General features: G+C 40.9%; 1 protein-coding gene across 8 annotated transcripts in view; it reads right to left on the reverse strand.

Annotated features, from left to right (window-relative positions):
* The window catches only part of MIPEP (mitochondrial intermediate peptidase), a 138,569-nt gene that overhangs the window by 19,824 nt on the left and 93,559 nt on the right, over positions 1–25,186 (reverse strand). For 3 of the 8 annotated variants that reach the window (XM_077809421.1, XM_077809412.1, XM_077809452.1), the window contains 2 exons: positions 3,645–3,766; positions 1,074–1,147 (listed from right to left, as the gene is read on the reverse strand). In XM_077809421.1, the coding sequence (XP_077665547.1) occupies positions 1,074–1,147; positions 3,645–3,766 (196 nt within the window). Of the gene's footprint in view, positions 1–1,073; positions 1,148–3,644; positions 3,767–7,934; positions 8,145–8,738; positions 9,031–25,186 lie in introns of those variants that run through there. The other 5 variants (XR_013345046.1, XR_013345045.1, XR_013345043.1 and 2 more) reach the window with 5 other exon arrangements.

Consider the following 25,186-nt stretch of genomic DNA (forward strand, 5'->3'; position numbering starts at 1 on the left):
ACTTGACGACTAGAAAGACTACTAAAACAGACTATGTAACTTATCTGAAAAAAACTACAGGTTTGAACTGGACTGAGGAGCTCCATCTTAGGCCAGGGATGATTGAGAAGGAACTGAGGAGTCTGGGTCTCGCAGGTGATACTTCAACTGCCAACGGCGCACGAGGCATGCACTGTGCGTGCACGACCTGTACAGGCACTGCTGTAAAATTCTCCAAGCGGAAGTGCACCTGGAGTCGAGTACTCACAGGGACATCTCTCAAAGAAGAAAAGGCTGTTCCAAAGAAAATTATTTCCTCTGGTCATATAAATACATACATATTTCAAGAGTCAGAGCAAAGAATATCTGAAAATTATTTCAACCACATTTACCTTAATTTTTCAAAATCAATACTCATTTTTTCCAATTGATATGAGACTTGATTTAAGAATGCAGTTTACGTTCTTGTCTGCACCAAAAGGAATAAATACGAAGAGAGGGTTCTAAGAGGGATACTGATCAAAACCAAATTTTGTTACAATCTTCAACCTCCATTTATACTGAGAGTGCATTATCAAAGTGCTAACACTACCTGAACTGCTTTGTTGCTATCAAAGTGACACTGGACAAAAGATTTCCTATTTCTACATCAGCAATATTTGGAATTATGGCCTTTCAGTTAACATATAGGTAAAAATTAGTAAAACAAACTTTAAAAAAAAAATGGTGGTGTATCTCTCCTTTTTCAGTGCATCTGACTGGTACCTTTGAATTCTATGGACCACTTTGAAAAAGAGATTTCTTTCCAACACCTTATTCCCCTGCTCTTTGGATCGCAACATATTTCATTCTTGGTATTACCAGATCTAGTCTGTTAAGTTAGGTAAATCTACTCTACACAACCAAAGTTTTCATAGGATTTATTAAAGGGGATAAATATAAAGGACTGGATAGGGAAATATTGTTAAATTATTTATTGCTATCAAATCGCAACCACTGATATTTGCCAAAAGGTATATAACAACAATGGGGAAAGAGGGCGGAACAGGGGGAGGAAGGTCACAGAAATAAAACAATCTTCCTTTTTCTTTTACCTTGAACCATGAGCATGGGCTCTTTTCCACCACCATGTGCCAGCATCTCTCTGCGATAACGCTCACCCATTGCCCTGAAGGAAACGACAGATAATATTACAGCCACCTGCATATACAACCTGTCTAGGTTTCAGTCACACTTGTCTCTGGTTTCTTTACAGAACAGACACAGCTATAGATCTAATAAAACCTGCCATCTTTAGACAATGGCTGCCTTCATCATATACTGATTAGAGAAATGCACACTATTTAAAATTATGCAAGAACTAAGCTAGATAGATTTAATATTTACAAAAACTATGTTGTTTTTATGCAATATTCTACTTTGCAAAGAACTTGTTAGTCTTCACTGTTGTAAGGGGGGAAATTAATAGGTCTCTGATATAACTGCTTAGAACACTTAGCTAAGGTGTAAGAACAGTTTGGAATTTGTCATTTGCCAATATAGCCAAAGAAGAATAACATGACATAAGACTTTAAAATTTAAAAAGCCAATTTGTCAAAATAATACAAATAAGAGCTAATGATTCCATTTCTACTGTGGATGTTCTTCTTTACCTGCATGCAATATCCCACTTCTGCATTGTCAAGGGGCGACTGATCCCTTTCAGGGGGATCAGAACCCAGTCTGCCCACCACTGCCTTCTGAAGGCCCACCTGGGAGTAACTGACTGCCCTGTGGTTACTTAAAGAAAACGAACACTGGACCTAATTAAAAGGTTATGTGATCTTAGTTAAGCTAGGGAGAAAGTGCTTCTAGACAGAATGCTATCACAGAGAGAGGGTATGCTCCTTGGACGCTCCCAGGACAGCTCACTGGGGTAATGAGCCGAGAAGGTATACTCCGCTCCTCGAGAGGGGAGATCTCAACAATGAGACCTACAGTTACCAGGCCACCATGAAAGCCTGGTCCCAGCAAACAAATCTCCCAAATGGTGGCAGGAAACCCTGTGTGTCAAGAAATATGGGCTCTTCTCGAGAACAGCTACAGTTGGCAGGTCTCCACAGACACCTAGCACTAGGGAATGATTCTCCCTAGGTAGTGGCAAGAGACTCCAGGAAAGTCTTGTAAAGGGCCCTGGACAGAGGCGAGCAGTGGACTCAGGTGGAACAAATAAGCTAAGATTGTGCTGAGAGTCAGACACAGGGATAAAGGTTTTGCTTATATTTTGTGCTGACCTTTTCTGTTATTAAATGAGACTTTCCAAGGACCAGAAATGGTCACTAGCTCTGATATAAGAAGAGCTCTGTGTGACTTAAATCTTGTCTCTCTCACCAATACAAGTTGGTCTAATAAAAGATATTACCTCACCCACTTTGTGTCTGTAATATCCTGGGACCGACATGGCTACAACTACACTGCTATATCTTCTAGTTACATTTAAATATCAGCTCTCTAAATGCATCAGGAAATGCTATTGCTTATTGCCACCCAGTATCATACATCCTGAACAAATACTGAAGAACCTCCTTGTTTTAGGAAATCACTATGTGAATGTTAAATAGTTTTGGCCCAAAACTAAAAAAGATGTCAAAATGGATGATGAAGTGCTAAAAGGTACTCTCTCAATTGTAGCGAGATTTTCATAGCTCACAAAGTGTTCAAAGTTTGTGCTACCTCAGTACAAATAAGCAATACCCCCCCAGTGTAGTCTGTCTAGGTAAGCTGGACATTTCATCCAAAAAACAAAAAAGTTAGATTCTCTGATATCAGCCAAACTAAGGCCAACGGTTTCAAAGACGGGTATCTAAATTTGAACATGTGAATTTATTTGCTTATAGGCTGTTATTAAATATATTTCTTTATGGTCGCACCTACAGTGTGGTAGGTGCTTCCCAAATATTCAGGAAGAAACAGTATTTGCTCCATGGAGCTCACACTGTAAGGAGAAAGACTAGTAGAAAGAGGCTAAGAGAAGCAGAATAGGCAAGTATGTACAAATCAGCTCGACTGATTGTAAGAAGCAGGACAAAATTGGTCTTCAAGAGTGATTTTGATGTGGACAGGGTAAGAAGTCTTGCAGATGAGCTCAGGGAGGCTGCGTCATGCACAGGATACTGCACAGAAGAAGGCATGGAGGAGACTGGACAAGAAACTGATAAACAAGCAGATAAAGCTATGTATACTAGCAAAGCAGAGGGATGCAATGCAAAGCTTGAAAAGGGAAGATAACTAGGCAGAGCTATGTGGAGCTTTGAAGGTGATGACAAGAAGCTTGTTTAATACTGACAGCTTCTTCTAGTTCAAATGGAAGTTACAGGTATTTAACACTTTTGAAAATCAGGCTCTTTAATTAGATGACTACATATGGATTTTGGTGCCTCCCACTTGGCACCTACATTTTAAAATACTGATGCTGTATTCTTTGCATCAGTGAACATATCCTACAATGTGCCTTATCATCTGTGGTTATGTTATATTTTGCTATGTTTTTAAAATCAACATATTTAGAAAAAAACATTAAAATTACATAAAAAATAAAAATGTTGCTACAGGTACAACAAGCAAGTTTTCTGCTTCCCAGAGTTAGCACGCCATTCAGTTCTACTTCATGCACTGTCTCTTTTTACCTGTCAAATGGGTTTTTCACAAAACACTGTTTCCATACCATGGAGGCAATGGCCCTGGACATGAGGTAGGAGTAGTACTTGGCACCGTATCCCACAAGATGGCTAAATCTCAGTTGCCAGGCCTATAGGGAAAAGAAAACAGAAGGGAAACCACATCACTTATATCCTTCCAATTATTTTGAGAACTTTTTATCAAAGATTGCAAGAGTTATATACTGAATTGGTTCATAAACACAGCAATATATTACAATGGCAGAAATCTGACCGTATTAAGGAGAAACAATGAAAGAAAAACTAATGTGTAGAACCTCATTCTAATAAATGTTTTCTGAGCTGAAGACTACATTTTTCCTATGCTAATCATTATAATTAATATTATGAGTAAACAGAATCAAAGGCATAGAAGACCGTAACAAGTAAAAAATTCAGACATTTAATAATATTCACATTGTTTCTATTTGGTGTTAAAAGAAAACCATAATTCACTTGTTACAATTAACACCACATTTTCCACATGCATAATTAAAGTGTCACACCTGAAAAAGTTAAATCCATGAGCTTTTGCCAAAAATAAAATTATAGTAGAGACTTGTATATGTAAAATACAGCTTCCCACATGCCAAAGTACAGCTCAGAGGTAGATGAATTACCATCCACGTGACATACCATTGTTCACAGATTTGCTCATATATTTATAGCAGATTGTAATTATTTGGTTATTTGTCTATAAATTGTTACTTAGTTTTATGACTCATTCCAGTGTTGCTAGACTCCTCTCTTTTAATTAAATAGAGTACTTTCCTATTTGGCTCCATTTCTTTACCTTGGAAAATTGAAATTATCAGCTCTACTCTCTTTGAAACATGGTTCTCAGATTTCCCCTGCCTGTAATGTGAAAAGAGGAGTAGAACTAAATTGAAAATACATACGGTTTCCCTGCAGTCTTATATGCTTCTTTAATGTAAGATAGCTCTATCTAGCAATGGATCAACAAGAAACCTCTTCTCCCTTCTTGGCTCCTTCTCAGGAAACGAAGAGGGAGTCAATTCAAAGATGTCATTTGTCCTGTTCAAACAGGATCAGAGCACTATGATAGTCATAGAAGTGTAGGAGTGGACGGGATCTCTATAGGTCATCTAGTCCAGTGCCCTGCACACAAGATAGTACTACATAACAACTAGGCCATTCCTGAAGGTATTTGTCTAACCTGTTCTTAAAAACCTCCAAAGACAGAGATTCCACAACCTTCCTAGGCAATTTGTTCTAGTGCTTAACTACCCTGATAGATAGGAAGTTTTTCCTAATGTCTAACCTAAACTGCCCTTGCTGCAATTTAAACCCATTGTTTCTTGCCCGACCCTCAGAAGTTAAGAACAACAATTTTTTACCTTCTTCCTTGTAAACCCTTTCATTTACTTGAAAACTGTTGTCTCCCCCTTGGTCCTCTCTTCTCCAGACTAAACAAACTCAGTATTTTCAATCTTTCCTCATGGGTCATGTTTTCTAGAACTTTACATCATTTTTGCTGCTCTTCTCTGGACTTTCTCCAATTTGTCCACATCTTTCCTGAAATGTGGCACTCAGAACTGGACACAATATCAGTGCGGAGTACAGTGGAAGAATTATTTCTCGTGTCTTGCTTACAACACTCATGGTGATACATCCTAGAATGATGATAGCTTTCTTTTGGCGCAACAGTGTTACACTCATATTTAGCTTGAGATCCCCTATAACCCCAAGATCCCTTCCTAGGCAGTCATTTTCCATTTTGTAGGTGTGCAATTGATTGTTCTTTCTTAAGTGGAGTACTTCGTATTTGTCCAAGTACTTTGTATTTCATCTTATTTACTTGAGACTATTACTCCAGTTTGTGCAGATAGGATTAAAATTCAAAACAACCCTCTAAAGCACTTGCAACCCCTCCCAGGTTTGTATTTTCCACAAACTTTGTAAGTGTACTCTCTGCATGTGGGGGAGGTGGGGCCGAAGCTTTCACCATGTGGGAGGGGGCTGGGGCAGACGGTTGGGGTGGGCTCTGGGGTGGGACCATGGATGAGGGGTTCAGTGTGCAGGAGGAGGCTCAGGGTTGGGGCAGAGGTTGAGGGCTCCGGGGTGGGGCTGGGGATGAGGGGTTTGAGGTGCAGGCTGCCTCGGGGCTATGGTGGGGAGAGAGGACTCCCCCCAGCTCTCTCCCTACAGCAGCACCTGGGCTGGGAAGGAGGGAGGGAGAGGCACCTCTCCCTGTCACAGCAGCTCTGGGGCCATGGGATAGGTGCCTCTCCCCTGGCCGCTGCAGGTTCGGGGGAGGGGTGCCTCTCCCCCGGACGCAGCAGGTCCAGGCCGGGCTGGGTTGGGGTGCCTCTCCCCCCGCCCTGGTGGGTCCGGGCTGGGGCTGGAGGGGGGTGCTTCTCTCCTGGCTGCTGCAGGTCCAGGGCTGGGGGAGAGGCATCTCTCCCCGCCGCAGCCCTGACCGCCTCCATGGCCCTTAATAGGCTACTGCGCAGCCTTAGAGGGAACTTAGCTGTTTTCCCTCCTACTGTTCCTTAGGATCGTGAACGCTATCCTTTCATGATCATTGTCACCCAAGCTGCCTTTCAATTTCAAATTCTCAACCAGTTCCTCCCTATTGGTCAATATCAAATCTAGAACAGCCTCTCCCCTAGTTGCTTTCTTCACCTTCTGAAATAAAAATGGTCTCCAATGCATTCCAAGAACTTGTTGGATAATCTGTGCCTTGCTGTATTATTTTCCCAACAGATGTCTGGGTATTTGAAGTCCTCCATCATTACCAAGCCCTGTGTTTTGGATGATTGTGTTAATAATGTCTAGGGAATGCAACATCCTCTCTTGTTTTGGATGTTCTGACAGAAAGAAGGGTTAACTCTTGGTTAATATGGAAAGGAGAAATCTCCTGTTAGGGAGGAACCTGGGGACTATGTTAAAAGCTGCTTTGTCCTATGGTGGCCTTGTGAAAAATAAGAAAACATTACCTAGAACACAGGGCAGCTAATTTCTCTATGAGCCTTGCCAAGGTTAAGGCTACAAGAAATCCTGTTTTGTATACAAGTAGCTTTAGGGACACAAAATGTATCAAGGTAGAAGGGATGCATTAGGAGGTACTTGGACTCAAGATTAAGGGACTAATTCCTCTCACAGCAATTACCCCATTGATTTCAATGTAGTTAAATCTGGTGTAAAGAGAATAATAAATCATCCCCCGAGGCTCCAGGTGCTGGATCCAGATCATCATATTGGAGAGGGACCTGAGAAAGCTGGAAACCAGGGGATGACACCCCACTAGGAATCTTTCTATTTCACCTCTGGTGGCACTGATTCTAAACGGATGTGGTTACTGTGTGCTAACATCCTTGAATTTTAGCCTACTGGTGAGCCTATAAGCCCCAAGTTGGACCCTGGAATCAGTCACTCCTCACCCTGGGACCTACATCACCGGTGACCATACTTATTCTGGTTCTGACAAGGGAATCCTTCTGCACAATTGCAACTGTTCATCCAACAAGATGTAGAACATTGGAGGGTTTGCAAGCCTTGATTCTATTGTAGTTGAACTGAGGGAAGTAAGAAGTTGGAACAGAGGCTGGTCCAGGGTACTGTACAGAAGGCCACAAGCATTTGCATCACTAAGAGGGCAGACAGACCCTGCAGACACTGAGACTGTGTGGTGGGTAAAATCATTTCCATTCTGTCAGCAGATGGTCTGACTATCCCTTCCAGTACAAAATATTGCGGCTAGGTGGCATATGCAAGGAAGGCTAACAAGGAAGTCTGAGAGGGAAAAGTCCCAGGACCTATCTGAGTGGACCTCTGGCAGAGGAAGTGCTTGATTAACCATTTGTCGAAGTAGGGCAAGACCTGGATCCCCTGGACCTTGAGGGAAGTTGTCACAAATTCATGAATAAATTCTGTGGATCATTCCCCAAGTGGCAGTTTTTCCCAGAAAAAGTTCTGGGAAAAGAATATTTACTGCATGTTTTTTCCCAAATTTTGGTCACCATTTTATCCAAACTAATCAGGAGGGGAAAGGCTTTCACCCGAATGGATCTTTCGGAGAAGTACTCTTTGTATGTGACTAGTTCAGGAAGGGAGCACTGAAGTCTATGACTTGCTTGGTATTGCCAAAAAGCACTGGAATCTGAATCCAATAGTTTTCCATCTTCTGATTGTTGTGACGGAGGAAACTCACGTCTTTCTTGGATATTCATCATTTTTAAAGCAATGAGAAGAGATGGAATTGCTATATAAAATGGTGGAAAATGGACAGAGACCTACCTTTTGCTATTGTCTTTCTGGAAGGCAACAGTGAAGAATCTTCTGAGGTGTCCTTTCTCACTCTCATCTTCTTGCTTTTGAGAGAGATGGCAATTCAATCCTGAGGACAAGTGTAATCCAGAGTTGACCAGCTTCCTTTGGGCCACTGAGAGGCACCCTTGGAAGGTAGGCTCATATAAGGACAGGTTTCAGAGTAACAGCCGTGTTAGTCTGTATTCTCAAAAAGAAAAGGAGTACTTGTGGCACCTTAGAGACTAACCAATTTATTTGAGCATAAGCTTTCGTGAGCTACAGCTCACTTCATCAGATGCATACTGTGGAAAATACAGAAGATGTTTTTATACACACAGACCATGAAAAAATGGGTGTTTATCACTACAAAAGGTTTTCTCTCCCCCCACCCCACTCTCCTGCTGGTAATAGCTTATCTAAAGTGATCACTCTCCTTACAATGTGTATGATAATCAAGGTGGGCCATTTCCAGCACAAATCCAGGGTTTAACAAGAACGTCTGAGGAACAGTGGGGGGCGGCGAAGGAATAAACAAGGGGAAATAGGTTACTTTTTATAATGAATCAACCATTCCCAGTCTCTATTCATGACTTCTGGGAACTCTTTTGGCTCTATCAATCTGTTTCTTCACTTCCGTAGGTGGGTATTGTAGTTGTAAGAATGCTTGATAGAGATCTTGTAGGTGTTTGTCTCTGTCTGAGGGGTTGGAGCAAATGCGGTTGTATCGCAGAGCTTGGCTGTAGACGATGGATCATGTGGTGTGGTCAGGGTGAAAGCTGGAGGCATGTAGGTAGGAATAGCGTTCAGTAGGTTTCTGGTATAGGGTGGTGTTTATGTGACCATCGTTTATTAGCACTGTAGCGGTCCAGGAAGTGGATCTCTTGTGTGGACTGGACCAGGCTGAGGTTGATGGTGGGATGGAAATTGTTGAAATCATGGTGGAATTCCTCAAGGGCTTCTTTTCCATGGGTCCAGATGATGAAGATGTCATCAATATAGCGCAAGTAGAGTAGGGACGATAGGGGACGAGAGCTGAGGAAGCATTGTTCTAAGTCATCCAGAAGTCACCTACTACAGGACAGGCCTAACAAAGAAAATAACAGAACGCCACTAGTCGTCACCTTCAGCCCCCAACTAAAACCCCTCCAATGCATTATCAAGGATCTACAACTTATCCTGAAGGATGACCCAACACTCTCACAAATCTTGGGAGACAGGCCAGTCCTTGCCTACAGACAGCCCCCCAACCTGAAGCAAATACTCACCAGCAACCACATACCACACAACAGAACCACTAACCCAGGAACCTATCCTTGCAACAAAGCCCGTTGCCAACTGTGCCCACATATCTGTTCAGGGGACACCATCACTGGGCCTAATAACATCAGCCACACTATCAGAGGCTTGTTCACCTGCACATCTACCAATGTGATATATGCCATCATGTGCCAGCAATGCCCCTCTGCCATGTACATTGGGCAAATTGGACAGTCTTTACATAAAAGAATAAATGGACACAAATCAGATGTCAAGAATTATAACATTCATAAACCAGCCGGAGAACACTTCAATCTCTCTGGTCACTTGATTTCTGATCTCAAAGTGACTATCCTTCAACAAAAAAACTTCGAAAACAGACTCCAACGAGAGACTGCTGAATTGGAATTAATTTGCAAATTGGATACAATTAACTTAGGCTTGAATAGAGACTGGGAATGGTTGATTCATTACATAAAAAGTAACCTATTTCCCCTTGTTTATTCCTCCCCCCCGTTCCTCAGAAGTTCTTGTTAAACCCTGGATTTGTGCTGGAAATGGCCCACCTTGATTATCATACACATTGTAAGGAGAGTGATCATTTTAGATAAGCTATTACCAGCAGGAGAGTGGGGTGGGGGGAGAGAAAACCTTTTGTAGTGATAAACACCCATTTTTTCATGGTCTGTGTGTATAAAAACATCTTCTGTATTTTCCACAGTATGCATCTGATGAAGTGAGCTGTAGCTCACGAAAGCTTATGCTCAAATAAATTGGTTAGTCTCTAAGGTGCCACAAGTACTCCTTTTTTCATATAAGGACATTGTCTCATCCCAGGCTTTCATGAAGGCTTAATGGAGAAGCTTGGCTAGGCCTGGTAAATTTTTTAATTGATTATTATTATTTATTATTTGCATTACCATAGTACTTAAGAGCCCTGTTCATGGACCAGGATCCTGTTGTGCTAGGTACTGTACAAACGCAGAATAAAAATAGACAGTCCCTGCCCCAAAGAATTTCCAATTTAAACATAAGGAAAAGAGAACAGATGGACAGACAGACAGACTACCGGGGAGTACAAGGTGTGGCAGACCCAGACCAGTTGGATGCAGGAGTCTGGTAGAAGGCAAATATACTGGGCACTGGATGAACAGTTTTCTGTTTCCTGAGTGAGCAGAGCAGGGGTTGCCCTAGAGCAATCAGGAACCAGCTAGAGCCAATTAAGACAGGCAAGCTAATTAAGAACTTACTAGAATCAATTATGGCAGGCAGGCTAATCAGGACACCTGGTTTAAAAAGGACCTCCCATCAGTTAGTGGGGGGCATGCAAGGAGCAGGGAGTGAGAAAGGCGTGCTTCTGGAGGACTGAGGAGCACAAACATTATCAGGCTTCAGGAGGAAGGTCCTGCGGTGAGGATAAAGAAGGTGCTGAGGAGAGGCCATGGGGAAGTAGCCCAGCGAGTTGCAGCTGTCACGCATCTGATACAGGAGACGTTGTAGACAGCTGCTATCCACAGGGCCCTCGGCTGGAACCTGGTGTAGAGGGTGGGCCCGGGTTCCCCCTATTCCCCCAACTCCCTATCTCACACAGGAGGAGTTGATCTGTTCTGTGAGACACACCAGAGGGGAAGGTCACATTTGGAAAGGGATCTGGCCTGTCCCCGACCCCCTAGGTGGGACAACAGAGACTCTGGAGATTGTTCTCCATTTCCCCCATGCTGGCCAATAATGAGATTAGCTGAGTGAATGGCACGTTTGAGCCTCTAGCAAAAGCGGCCAAACTGAAGGCTGCCGTGAACCTCTGAGGCGAGCAAATCTGACAGAAAGCACAGGTCCCCGCGAGGCAGAGGAGGAACTTTGTCACAAGGGAAACAATGAGACAATTTTGGACAGCATGATAGGCAGTGGTTTCCGCCCGCCAGTGGCCTACCATTGTCAAATTGTTTGTAGGTATCATTCCAAAGAAGTTTTAAGGAACGTTTTGAATTGGGGGAAATGAGGTAGCTTTGCAGATGCTTTGAATCAGAACCCATGGTCCACAGGCGTCGGCTCCCTGCTTCTGCCCCTGATGCCAAGAAGTGCTGAGGCAGGCTAAGCAGAAGAGTGAAAGGGTGCTGGGAGCCTACCAGAAGTAAGATATAAGAATGGGAAGAGGCTGATCAAAGTGACGACAGCTGAGATATACAAAGTGCTTTGAGGTACTCCATCTAGTGCTGGTGCATTTCTGAACTACCTAACACAGAACAGAGACTGGAGTGGGGTCAAACGAAATGCTGGCCTTCTGGTGGATAAAACTGTGGCTTGTTATCAGTCCTACTGCCTCAAATCAAGGGAAAGAATTGTGGCCAATTCCATGATCCAGATCCATGTGAGGGGATGAGAAAAAACAGGAGCTAGCAGCATGTTGTCTGTTCAGCATTAAACAGCCAGAAATAAAACCCTGAGGGGTACATTTTCAAAAGCAGTGAGCTGGAATTTAGCCATGCAACTCCCAAAGCACTGTTTGGAAAATGGGCTCCCGGTTCCTACAATATCAGCATGAGTCAAAAACTTTCTTCTTGCTTTGTCTTTCCCATTTAACGAGAGGTTTCTACTCAAATTGTTTTGCAAGGCATAAAGCCACAGTCACTAAAAGTCAGAGAAATATTAGCAATTTTAAATTTTTTGATGGAGTGAAATATACAAAAATCACACACAAGGGGACTTGTGCAAGCTCTTAAAAATGAAATGATTTTTTTTATCCAGCTCCAACTATTCTTACCTCCTACAGTCCAGGGCCTGAAATTAAGTTCAGCTTGAATTCAGATTTTTCAGCTTGCAATAAAAGTACTGCGGTTGCAACATTTATACATAACATCTACAATTTTTCTAACTCGTCCCTTAATTTTAACCATAATCACTAAACTGAAAACACATTTTAAAAACAGATCAGAAGGCAAGCATTTTTAGAAGCCTGAAGCAGGAAACTTGTCAGTCTTTATTTTATTCTATATTAAGTCTTCAGATTGAGGATTTGAAGTTTTAGCTTGAAAGGTTACAGCTCTCCCAAGAATGGAAAAAGCTTTACTGTTGAATCACTCTTCACATGCCTAAAATCTTAATAATTTCCAAATATATCTGCTTATGAAAAACTGAAAGAATACATCTGCTTTTTCTGCTATAAAAGAAAACCGTTTTCAGGAGTTTGGCATGAAAGGAAAATACTTAATCCTCTGTTATGCTCCTCAGCAAGGTTTAATTTCAATAACCATCATAAATGCCAACTAGTACAGAACACAGCAGCATGTCTCTTCAGCAACACAGGCTACTGTGAACACATAGAACTGTCCCTCCATTTCCTACAGTGACTTCCCACAGAATACCATCTCAAATGTCTTCATTATCTCAAAGGCCCTCAATGGCCAGAGCCCAGGGTAACTAAAAGATCACCTATAGCTCCAGGATGAGTACCACTATCAACAGCTCCACTCCACAAGCAAAATGAAACTGTACCACAAATGTGCAGGACAAAGAGCTTTCTTAGGCCAACACTGTGAAACCAACTCCCAATGTAAGAACCAACATAAACAGCATCACTTTTCATTACAAGCACAAGATGCACTTGTTTCGCCTTGCCTTTGCTAATATATTTAGAAAAAAAAATTCCCACACAACTTCCTCGGGAGAGGAACAGATAAGAAAAAAAACCTACATATAACAGATGCTAGCCAGTCACATCACTTAATGTACCCTCGAAAGCGCTCAGATCCTACGATGATGAGGGCATATAATATAACTTGAAGAGACAAGAACAGATAATGGAATATTAGCAAAAGTTAAATATATTTTTAAAACTGCCAGTGGATAGGACATACATCCCAGGGTATTAAAGGAATTAGCTATAAAATTTATTGTACCAAAGGATTTTTTTAAACAAAGCTATGGACAACTGGGTTGGTAGTGAAAAATGGGGTTATATCGCATGTGTGGCAAGTGCCACACTGATTTTACGAAAAGGAAATAATCCTGGCAATTATCATTAGATAAGTCTAACCCAGGGTCGGCAACCTTTCAGAAGTGGTGTGCCGAGTCTTCATTTATTCACTCTTATTTAAGGTTTCGCGTGCCAGTAATAAATTTTAACGTTTTTAGAAGGTCTCTTTCTATAAGTCTACAACGTAGAACTAAACTATTGTTGTATGTAAAGTAAATAAGGTTTTTAAAATGTTTAAGAAGCTTTATTTAAAATTAGATTAAAATGCAGAGCCCTCCAAACCGGTGGCCAGGACCCGGGCAATGTGAGTGCCACTGAAAATCAGCTTGCATGCCACTTTTAGCACCCGTGCCATAGATTGCCTACCCCGGTCTAACCTAAATCACCTAACGAAATAATGTAACCAAAGTTTTGTTCATTCTGCAAATACCACCATATCAAGAAACCTGAGTATAACACACCTGTCCCTCAGCTAGGTTTCAGTGTAGGCTGGACTTTAAAATGTGTTTAGTAATGAGGCCAGAAGCACTTAGAGGAGAGGAAAGTGATCAGGAACAGTCAGCATGGATTCACCAAGGGCAAGTCATGCCTGACTAGTCTAACTGCCTTCTATGACAAGATAACTGGCTCTGTGGATGAAGGGAAAGCAGTGGACGTGTTGTTCCTTGACTATAGCAAAGCTTTTGACACGGTCTCCCACAGTATACTTGCTAGCAAGTTAAAGAAGTATGGGCTGGATGAATGGACTATAAGGTGGATAGAAGGCTGGCTAGATTGTCGGGCTCAACGGGTAGTGATCAATGGCTCCTTATCTAGTTGGCAGCTGGTATCAAGTGGAGTGCCCCAGGGGTCGGTCCTGGGGCCGGTTTTGTTCAATATCTTCATAAATGATCTGGAGGACGGTGTGGATTGCACCCTCAGCAAGTTTGTGGATGACACTAAACTCGGAGGAGTGGTAGATACGCTGGAGGGTAGGGATAGGATACAGAGGGACCTAGACAAATTAGAGGATTGGGCCAAAAGAAATCTGATGAGCTTCAACAAGGACAAGTGCAGAGTCCTGCACTTAGGATGGAAGAATCCAATGCACCGCTACAGACTAGGGACCAAATGGCTAGGCAGCAGTTCTGCAGAAAAGGACCTAGGGGTGACAGTGGACGAGAAGCTGGATATGAGTCAACAGTGTGCCCTTGTTGCCAAGAAGGCCAATGGCATTTTGGGGTGTATAAGTAGGGGCATTGCCAGCAGATCGAGGGATGTGATCGTTCCCCTCTATTCGACATTGGGGAGGCCTCATCTGGAGTACTGTGTCCAGTTTTGGGCCCCACACTACAAGAAGGATGTGGAAAAATTGGAAAGAGTCCAGCGGAGGGCAACAAAAATTATTAGGGGACTGGAACACATGACTTATGAGGAGAGGCTGAGGGAACTGGGGATGTTTAGTCTTCAGAAGAGAAGAATGAGGGAGGATTTGATAGCTGCTTTCAACTACCTGAAAGGGGGTTCCAAAGAGCATGGCTCTAGACTGTTCTCAGTGGTAGCAGATGACAGAACAAGGAGTAATGGTCTCAAGTTGCAGTGGGGGAGATTTAGGTTGGATATTAGGAAAAACTTTGTCACTAGGAGGGTGGTGAAACACTGGAATGCGTTACCTAGGGAGGTGGTGGAATCTCCTTCCCTAGAAGTTTTTAAGGTCAGGCTTGACAAAGTCCTGGCTGGGATGATTTAGTCAGGTATCGGTCCTGCTTTGAGCAGGGGGTTGGACTAGATGACCTCCTGAGGTCCCTTCCAACCCAGATATTCTATGATTCAGACTGTCTCTCACTGCAGAACACAAATAGCTCTAGTATGTCACCACTCTCTTCCCACAACCTACTGTAACGTCCCCACACAAAGTAGATTCCAATTACTGTCCTCCTTGCAGCAATTACCAATTTCCTTACTCCAGCTCTCAGTACATCTCAGTTAATGCTCCCTTAAGTAACTTTATAATTCATAAAAAGACAATACCATCTTAACTGGACTTAAATTAGATATGCATCTTGCAGCTTAAAAACTATATTTTTTAAAATTTCTTATGGTTACACTCTTGATTTCCAATTTCCAGGGCTGAATGATTTCTCCATATCGATAAAAAAGATCTGACACATGAATTTCCCTGTTGGAAAACCTGCAGGCTAGACATACACAATTAGGACGCACTTCTTATTACAGGGTTATGTTTCTGTTAAGCTGCAAGAAAGTTAATGAAGATTCTGAGTATATCATCTACTCTAGGAATATATGTAATAATTATGAAAAAGTTCCATGAAGACATTCCAGGAGTTTATTAAACAGTGTATTTTATATTATAGCCCAGAGGTTACAATAATATGCCATCTGCAGGTCATGTTACTGCCTGTTTTTTGTACAGTATAGCTGACAGAAATAAAGGTGCGTGACTGATCCACTGAAATTATTAGTTAAAGATGCCTGCTTTCTATCAACATACCATCAATCCTCCCTGATTATCTTGTCTGAAGAATTTCCAAAATCCCATATGCAATGGCTTTTCATCCTTTCTAATAAAAAACCCTGCTGTACTTTAACCAAAATAAATTGAAAGTCTTTTTAGGAGTTTAAATTAAGATACACATTTGCTGCATTCTTAATGTATGGAACAACACTTTAAGGATATTACTACAGTTCCCTACAACCTATTAATAAGTGATATCCTTTTACTAACTTTAAAAGTTTAGCTGACACTTCAGTTATGTATGGTTGAAGATGTTTCCAGCCTATACCTATCAAGTCTAGACTGAATTCTGAGATTTAGCAAATGTTCAAAAGTACAACAAAATCAATTAATACAAAATTCAGCTATAGTCCTTGTGAGGCTAAACCAAAATTTTAGAAGGGAAAATGAGTTGCAAATAGCATTGTGTAACATTACATTCCCATTGTTAACTAGTTTTCATTTGATCTATAGCTAGTCTTTGTTTTCATTTAATGGCATTAGTGCTGTAAAATACTGAAACTGTTTAGACTACTATTTCCTTTTAGAAGAAAAAAAAACCTCAGTGACTGTGCTAATCCAGTCAAATACTGTTTGATTTGTCCTTGAGAAGTGCCTGAACCTTTCAAAATACTCTTTGAAAGTTTGTGCTGTTATTTAGTCTCCATAAATCTTCCACTATTTCAAAGCAGATGAAGTGTGTCCATTCAGTTTTGAGTCTGAAGACAAATCACAGGGTAAATATTACAAGATCCAACATTAACTATGTAAATATTTTTTCCCTTCATTTACTATTTTGAATTTAAAATTTCTACTGTATTAAATCTTAGCAGAAGAGTTGCTAAATACTTTCCATAAGTAAAAATATTTGGTGGAGGTAATATTTGGTGGGGCCCTCCCTGCCCAATTAAATTTTTATCCCTGGCAGTAGATGCAAGCAGATGAACAGCCAGCTCCTCTTTCCTGCAGGGACCGTTGGGTGGAGAAGCCATAGATCTGGCGCCAGCTTGATGCTGCTGCTCCTACAGCCCATGAAGTTGGGCGTCAGCATGAGGTGGAAAAACTGCTGAAAGTCATCAACCCCCTCCCCCCGGCCCGAGCTCCTGATTAATTATAAAACCTATTGTAAAAGCCAGGCTCTTAGCAGGCCTTCTTGCTTTATCTAGGCCCAATATTTGCAAAGTGATCCACATTTGTAGATTCAAGAATCTGAGGAGCAATGTGAGGAGCTGCAACTTTAGGCAAATCAAACATTGTGTTGCCCTCTTTTGGGGCCACTTTTTATTCTGGAGAATTGGTACATTGTTCAGTGCAAAATCCAAGCAAACTGGCTTTTGTGGGGCATTATGTATTTTAGCTTAACAGGCTCCCTGTTCCACTGTTCTGCCTAGTGAGGCAATATTCTACAAACCTGAGAGAAAGTGTCCACACACATCTTTTCAGCCTAGAGGAAGATGCACTGAGCTGGGAACCAGGAGTTCTGGTCTCACCTTTACTAACTGTTGTCTATATTTCTGTGTACTTACAATCATAGAATATCAGGGTTGGAAGGGACCTCAGGAGGTCATCTAGTCCAACCCCCTGCTCAAAGCAGGACCAGGCCCCAATTTTTGCCCCAGATCCCTAAATGGCCCCCTCAAGGATCGAGCTCACAACCCTGGGTTTAGCAGGCCAATGATCAAACCACTGAGCTATCTCTCCCTTGCAGCACTTAGTGTACCTCCTCTCAAACAGATCCCAGGCAAACTCCCTCTGTTAGCCTCTCTGCTGTTCTCTGCTCCTTCAGAGCTCTCGTTATTGCCTTCATACCTTAACCAAGAGGGCACTGAAGTATTGTTCTTTCCCACTTTATAAAGAAGTTAACTGAGAGTTTGAACAGGGCAGACCTGGGAAATAGTGCCCAGGCCTCTAGTATGGCAAATCCTAGTCTCATCCACTCTGCCTCCAAGAATTAACAAGCTAAATCTGTGTGCTTGGCTACCAAGACTCTAACCAATATACACACATCCCTGCCAGAGCCAGGAAAAGAATCTCCAACCTTCTAGTGCTGTTTGACAATTAGTTCTGAAACTCAATGGCAAAGTCTACGTTAGGTGCCTTTCTAGTGGAAGGCCCACAAAGTGTAGCTCAAATAGTAGAAGTCTGCACTGGGAATCTGAAACTCCATGGTTCAAGATCTGCTAACAAGCCATGAGTGTTGGGGAGTCCTTATGGTTGCAAATGATGAAATTTGTTTTTTAACTTTTCTATTTAAAATACCAGTTTAATTCACAGAATGAGAAAATATCCCTAAACCAGGTTAAAAAAACATGATGATCTGATAATTATGTCACAAAATGCAGGTGTTCCACAATTTGGTGATTTGTCACACATTTTCTTAGCTTGTGTCTCAGTTTTGAAAGTTGAGAGGTATGGTTTGATCTAGAAGAAAACCAAGGCATTCATGCACTATTTTATTTTAAATAAAGAACACTCTTTGGAGGAGCATTAGTCAGCCATACATTCTCTCATTTTAAATACACAGAATTTCAGTGGGTGGTTTTATCATTGATACACTTGTTTTGGGATGAGGTGGTTTTTTTCTATATGCTGGGTCTGATTCACTATTGTGTTACTACAGTTTAATGTTGGTGTAAACTCTGCCAATTTCAACAGAATTACATCAGCATAACACTGGAGTAACAAAAAGATGAAAAAGATCTTTAAAGAATTTTTAAAAAAACCCTTTTTCTCTAGTTGCAGCTTCTGATTTTGGGTGGAATAACTAACTTAATTATAAGAAACGACTTCTTATTTCCCACTAGTTTGGCTAATGTCACAATAGTTCAAATTTTTACAGTGAAGTGCCTTTCTGATGTTAGGAGTGGGATAGTATGTAAGATAAACCAACTAAGACACCACTGACATTTTAGAAAGTGAGTCAAACAAGAGATTAAAGTTTCAATTTATAACACTTCTGTGTTTTTCTTATAAAGTCATAAATAAATCTAGCAAGACAGGGAATGTAAATATTTTTGCAGTTGTTTATATTGGGGAAGAGGAAAGGAATTTAATGTGCAATTAACCACTTAAGTGTTTCTAGATATGTACCATATGGTTGTTGAATTATTTAAATTATTAACAAAAATGTAAACATTTTAAATTTAACCTACTGAATGACTTGATCATCACGACTCAAATGTACAAAAGCTATATACTGCTATATATCCACTTCCAAGACAACGTGATGAAAATTGCCATTTGAGAGATATAGAAGAATATGTACTTCAAAAGGTTACATTTATGGTTCAGCATTGCTTCACAACCTTTATTAGATGTTCACGTTAACATCCTGACTGGAAGGCAGGCAGATAGGACAAAAGTCAAATGAAGATTTAGGATATTTAAATTGAACAAGTAGTAAATTAAGACAGGCTATACTAGCAGTATTATGCAGTGTAGTTGTAGCCGTTTTGCTCCCAGGCTATGAGACACACAAGGTGGGTGAGATAATATCATTTATTGGACGAACTTCTGTTGGTGAGAGAGACAAGCTTTCAAGTTCCTTTCCCAGACCTGAAGAAGAGCTCCGTCTGGTTTGAAAGCTTGTCCCTCTCACCAACAGAAGGTGATCCAACAAAAGATAATACCTCACCTACCTTGTCTCTCTTTCTTAGTAGTATTACACATTTTACAATAAAATGATAGCTTTCTAAAGTAAAATATTGACATCATACACAAACCTTAGAATTTCCAAATTCATCCCTTCTATCCTGATATATAGCTTTGAACATATACACACATGCAATAAACACACAAACAGAGCATGTTACCAGGCATGAATGAGTAATACTAATGTCTCAGGCCCACAATCAGGTCAATATCGGCAGATCCTTTCCCACCAAGAGCCCCACTAAGGTCTTAGTCCATCTTTCAGTACTTTCTGTTAATAACACACTGGGCTTAAATTAAATAACGAGTCAATGCTTTAAGGTAACATATATAAATAATACTTGTGATGAATATAAGTTTCCCTTTTTGAACTAAATTATTGTAAGAAGTTAAAATTACTAGTAAAAAGCGATATACTTTATAAACACATCTTTACCAATATATCAGCTTAATCAGGTAAAACCTCTGTACCCACAAAATGCGACATTTAGTATTGTAAATGAATGTTATTTTAGTACCAGTCTGTTCTTGTGCCTGAATATCTTAATACCCCAGACTGGAATTTAGGAGATCAGGATTCAATTCCTGACTCTGCCACAGCTTACAGTGTGACCTTGGGCAAACCAGAGAGTATGTCTATTACGTTGAGCTGGAGGTGTAATTTCTGATCAAGCCAGTGCTCTGAAAACTGAGTGTCGCCCCTTCTGCTACTCTCATCGCTATGACTACACTCCAATTTTAACACACTAGCTTGATCAAAATTGGCACAGATGATGTCTCCTGGAGCTGGGTGGGACTCACACCCCTAGCTCAAAGTGTAGACATACTCAAAAGATGTATCTTCATAGCAGTTAGCTTGAGTTATAACTTGGGTTATAACTATAACCTAACAACTCCCAACCACACACACAAAACTCTAGCTCGAGTTAAGTGGTGCTTTAAGCTCCATCTAACTAGCCTGTCAGGGGTGAGTAGGTAGGTGGGTTGAAGCTTAAGCAATACTGATGCTTGAGCTAGTAATGCAGTGCAGGATGCAACAACTTCAGTTACAACAGCAGCTAATCCAGGGTACAGCTACACTGCACACTCCTTACAGCAGCATGTGGAGTACATACACTGGATGCTCTGCCAGTACAGGTATAAACAGCAGTGCAGAGACTGCTTTAGGCAAATCGAATAAAGACACACCAGAACCTTAGGGTACATATCCTACATGACTCTCTACACGCCCACTCAGTGCCTCCCCTATTTTTAGCAGTGTACCAGCAGCAGGGAAAGACTCTGGTAGTTCCCTGCTGCAAGCCTTTTCCTGCTGCTTCCCCCTGCCAGAGCCTCTCTCTGACACATGTAGCTACACACCAGAGTGCGGAGGCAGCCTGCTTTTCACACTATACATTGCCGCCAATGGTATGCAGGGTAGACCCAGCCCCATGCTTAACTCGAGTGTTGTTTTGAATTGTGCTTGCTCTCATTTGAGCATGTTAAGTCTAGCTAACTGTTGCAGTGAAGACAAGTTTCACTGAGGCTTAGTTCCCTATCTGTAAAAATGGGGTTGATACAACTTCCTTTCTCCGATACGTTGACAGTCTTTTCTATTTAAAGCAAAGCTTTTTCAGGGAAAGCACTGTCTCTTACTATATGTTTATACGTTTCAGAGTAACAGCCATGTTAGTCTGTATTCTTAAAAAGAAAAGGAGTACTTGTGGCACCTTAGAGACTAACGAATTTATTTGAGCATGAGCTTTCGTGAGCTACAGCTCACTGTAGCTCACGAAAGCTCATGCTCAAATAAATTGGTTAGTCTCTAAGGTGCCACAAGTACTCCTTTTCTTTATATGTTTATATGGCACCTCAAATAATAGGGCCTTGTTATCAGTTGGGATTACTACCCCCCACTGAAATATAAATAATAGATATAATTGAGCTATTAAGTATATGTAGGACCTGTCCTTCTGTCCTGAAAATAATGGGAGTTTGGCATGTGAGAGAATTTCACTTTATGCACCGACTAAATAATAGAGTTTAATCCCTTCCTCCCCTCCACCCCCGAAGTGATTTATAAAAGTTAATTAAAAGTATTACCAGTAAGGGAGATATACAAATTTCTTCTTCATAGTTCTTTAAAAAGCAGCTCCATTACACATAAATATTGCTAAACATTTGTTTGAGTTTCATGGAGGTAACACTTGTAAAAAGAAATTCCTTAAAAGTGCTTCTCTGTCTTACAATTTCTGTAAACATTCTGTGGCCACAGACACAGTTGTTCAGTGAATAGTGTCATATTGCTGGAATATAAATATTTCATGATACTTTGCTATCAGTATTTTCCCTGTCATACAGGTATCTGAAACACTTTAACGGGGAAAAACAAAAAAAACAAAAAACCCTCCTAGAGTGACTTCATGAGTTTTTGAAAGTTCTAACCATTGTTATAGGTTTGAATTGAATGTTTAACTCAGCATGGCACCAGTCCTTTCCAAATTGCTTTTAGCTATTATTTATACAAACTTCTATAAAGTATTTAATTTTCCTCTCACCATACTCACATTCTTATGTTTGATTTTATAGTATATTTTAAGAAAGCCCATTTGAGAGCTAGTCCAGGGATTTGAATTTTTTGTAAATAACTGGGGTTTCCAACTTGGCAAAAGTAGCAACAACTCTGTAGAGGGTTATACCAAATCCAAAAAGTAGACAAATGGCTGTCTCACTCTTCAGGAAACTAACAAGTTATAATCAGAGCTGCATCAGTGTCTGCTCAAGTAGCTACACTACTTAGTAGAAAAAGGATCAATCTATTATACCTTAAAGCCTCAATACCTTTATTAGCAAAAACATCAAATAGGAAACAAAGTGTTTCTCTTTGATATGGCCTACTAAATATGAAGAAAACTTCTTACGCTATGAACCAAACTGCATTGTGGACAAAGGTATGAAGCATAATTAAACCTGTTGCCTAAGGGAAGCTTTAGGTCACTAATAGAAGTGACCTTTCTGAAATACTGCATTTTTAACAGTATTGGAACAAATCAAGTGTATTGTCAGATTATTCAGCAGCCCAGAAAATAATCAAAAGGCTTGCTATCCTAAGTTATATAAACCAAAACATGTACTCTCCTATCATGGGTAATGACAACAATTTGTGCGTGCTAGCTCTGACGCATATTATATATGAATACAACGAAAGAGTTCCACTAGATGTTGAATAAAGTGCGTAATAGGAGGAAACACTGTTCACCAAAAACCCATCTCTTTTCCCAAATTAAAATTGTTTTATTTTGCTGTGATCTAAAAAGAGAGGTGAACGAAAACTGATTGCTGGTATTGCTCCCTTAGAACCTGGTATTGCTTTCTTTCGTTAAAAACATCTTCTCAATAATCTGGGCTTTTATTCATTTTTATGCATAAAGTCAAAAGTAGTTAGGTAACAAGCGCAAAGTTTACTTTCTACCCCCCAAAATTAACTTTGCAACACTGGCATTGTATAGTACCTTATTCGTTGAATTTCACCGATTTCTATACCAATTTCTCTCCATTCCTAGGTCAAACTGATCATTAGTGTCCCCCACATCTGCCACACTCACCTGGGCTCTGATAATTAAGGTGAGTTATTTCCAGGTCAGACATGATCACTAGTAACAGAGGCCCTACAGACCAAATTAGGCCCTCATTTATACATAGTCAACCCCACTGTTTTCAGCCTGCACAGATGCCACTAAGAGCATAACCTGATAAATTGGAGAACTGGTCTGAAATTAACAAGATGAAATTCAATAAAAGACAAGTGCAAAGTAAAACACTCAGGAAGGAAAAACCAAATGCATAAATATAAAATGGGGAAAAACTGGCTAGGCAGTAGTGCTGCAGAAAGAGAGTGCAGGTTATAATGGATCACAAACTGAATATGAGCCAAAACGTGATGCAGTTGTGAAAAAGACTAATACCCTGGGGTGTACTATTGGAAGTATCATATGCCAGGCAGGAGGAAACCATCCCACTCTACTTGGCACTGGTGAGGCCTCAGCTGCAGCACTGTGTCCAGTTCTGGTGCCACACTTTAGGAAAGATGTCGACACACTGGAGACAGTCCAGAGGAGAGCAACAAAAATAATACAAGGTTTAGAAAATCAATCTATAAGGATAGTTTAAAAAAAACTGGGCATGTTTAGTCTTGAGAAAAAACGACTTGGGGGGGGGGGGAAGAGAGAACCTAATAACAGTCTTCAAATATGTTAAAGGATGTTATAAAGAAGATAGTGATCAATTGTTCTACATGTCCACTGAATATAGAACAAGTAGTAATCAACTTAATCTGCAGCAAGGGAGAATTAAATTAGATATTAGGAAAAACTTTCTAACTGTAAGAATAGTTAAGTACTGGGCTAGGCTTCCAAGGGAGATTGTAGAATCCCCTAAGCACAGGTTAGACAAACACCTGTCAGGGTTAGTCTAGGGGCAGAGAGTGGGGCCTGCCTCACAGTAGGGGGCTGGAATAGATGACTTCTTGCAGTCCTTTCCAACCCCACGTTTCTATGATTCTATAATCTTAAACAATGGGCTGCAGAGGTATTAGTGAGGGGAAGGGGATAAATTCTGGAGAAGGGACTAGAAACCACAACTGCATTAAAGAGGCAAGAAGAAAAGCAACAGGGCAGTCTGCCAAATATCTTCAGTGCCTGTAAACCAATGCCAGGAGTATGGGAAACAAGCAGGATGAACTGGAAGTCATGGTCTTTGAAGAAAACTATGACTTAATTGGCATTGCAGAGACTTGGTGGGAGCAGCAGCATTGAGAGATATAGCTTGTTCTGGAAGGATGGGTATGGGAAAAAAAGAGAAGGTGTTGCACTATATGTCAAGAATGTATACACTTGCCCCAAGATCTAAGAGGAAGTGAGCAGCAGACCTACTGAGTGTATCTGGGTAAAGATAAGAAGGCAAAACAATAACAGTAGTGTTATGGTGGGGGTCTATTATAGAGAACCAAATCAAGAAGAGGAAGTGGATGAGGCATTCTTCAACCAGGTAACAAGATTAGCTAACACACATGGGCTAGTATTAATGGGGGATTTTCCCTGATATCTGTTGGAAGACTAATACAGCAAAACATAATATGTCCTGCAAGTTCTTAGCATGTGTAGGGGACAACATTCTGATTAAGAAAGTTGAGGAAATTATGGGGTCATCCATTTTGGATCTGGTGTTGACCAACAGGGATGAATTAGTTGCAAATGAAAAGCTGGTCAGGAACTAGGGAGGAAGTGATCATGATCTGATAAGAATTCAAGATCCTAAGGAAAAGACGACATGAGAATAGCAAACCAGGACACTGGACTTTGGAAAGGCAGATTTCAACCAACTCAGAAATAGTAGGCAAAGTCCCATGGAAAGACTAATTCGGAAGAAAAGGAGTTGAAAGGGGCTGGCAATTCCTAAAAGATGCAATATTAGAGGCTCAAGATCAAGCTATTCCAATGAAGAGGGAAGATAAGAGTCACAGGAAGCCAATGTGGCAGCACAAGGAGCTTTTTAGCTATCTAAAAACCAAAAGGGATACATACAGGAAATGGAAGGAGAGGCATGTCACCAAGGAAGCGAACATGGGAATAGCACGAGCATGTAGGGACAAAATCAGGAAAGCCAAGGCAAAGAATGAGTTACAACTGGCAAGAAATGTTAGAGACAACAAGAACGGGTTCTACAAATATGTCAGATAAAAAAAGAAATATCAGGGGTGGTATGGGTCTGCTGCTCAATGAAGAAGTATCAGAGGGGTAGCCATGTTAGTCTGTATTCACAAAAACAACAGGGAGTCAGGTGGCACCTTAAAGACTGACAGATTTATTTGGGTATAAGCTTTTGTGA

The sequence above is a fragment of the Eretmochelys imbricata genome, chromosome 1, assembly GCF_965152235.1.
Source record: "Eretmochelys imbricata isolate rEreImb1 chromosome 1, rEreImb1.hap1, whole genome shotgun sequence".
NCBI classification, from domain to species: domain Eukaryota; kingdom Metazoa; phylum Chordata; order Testudines; family Cheloniidae; genus Eretmochelys; species Eretmochelys imbricata.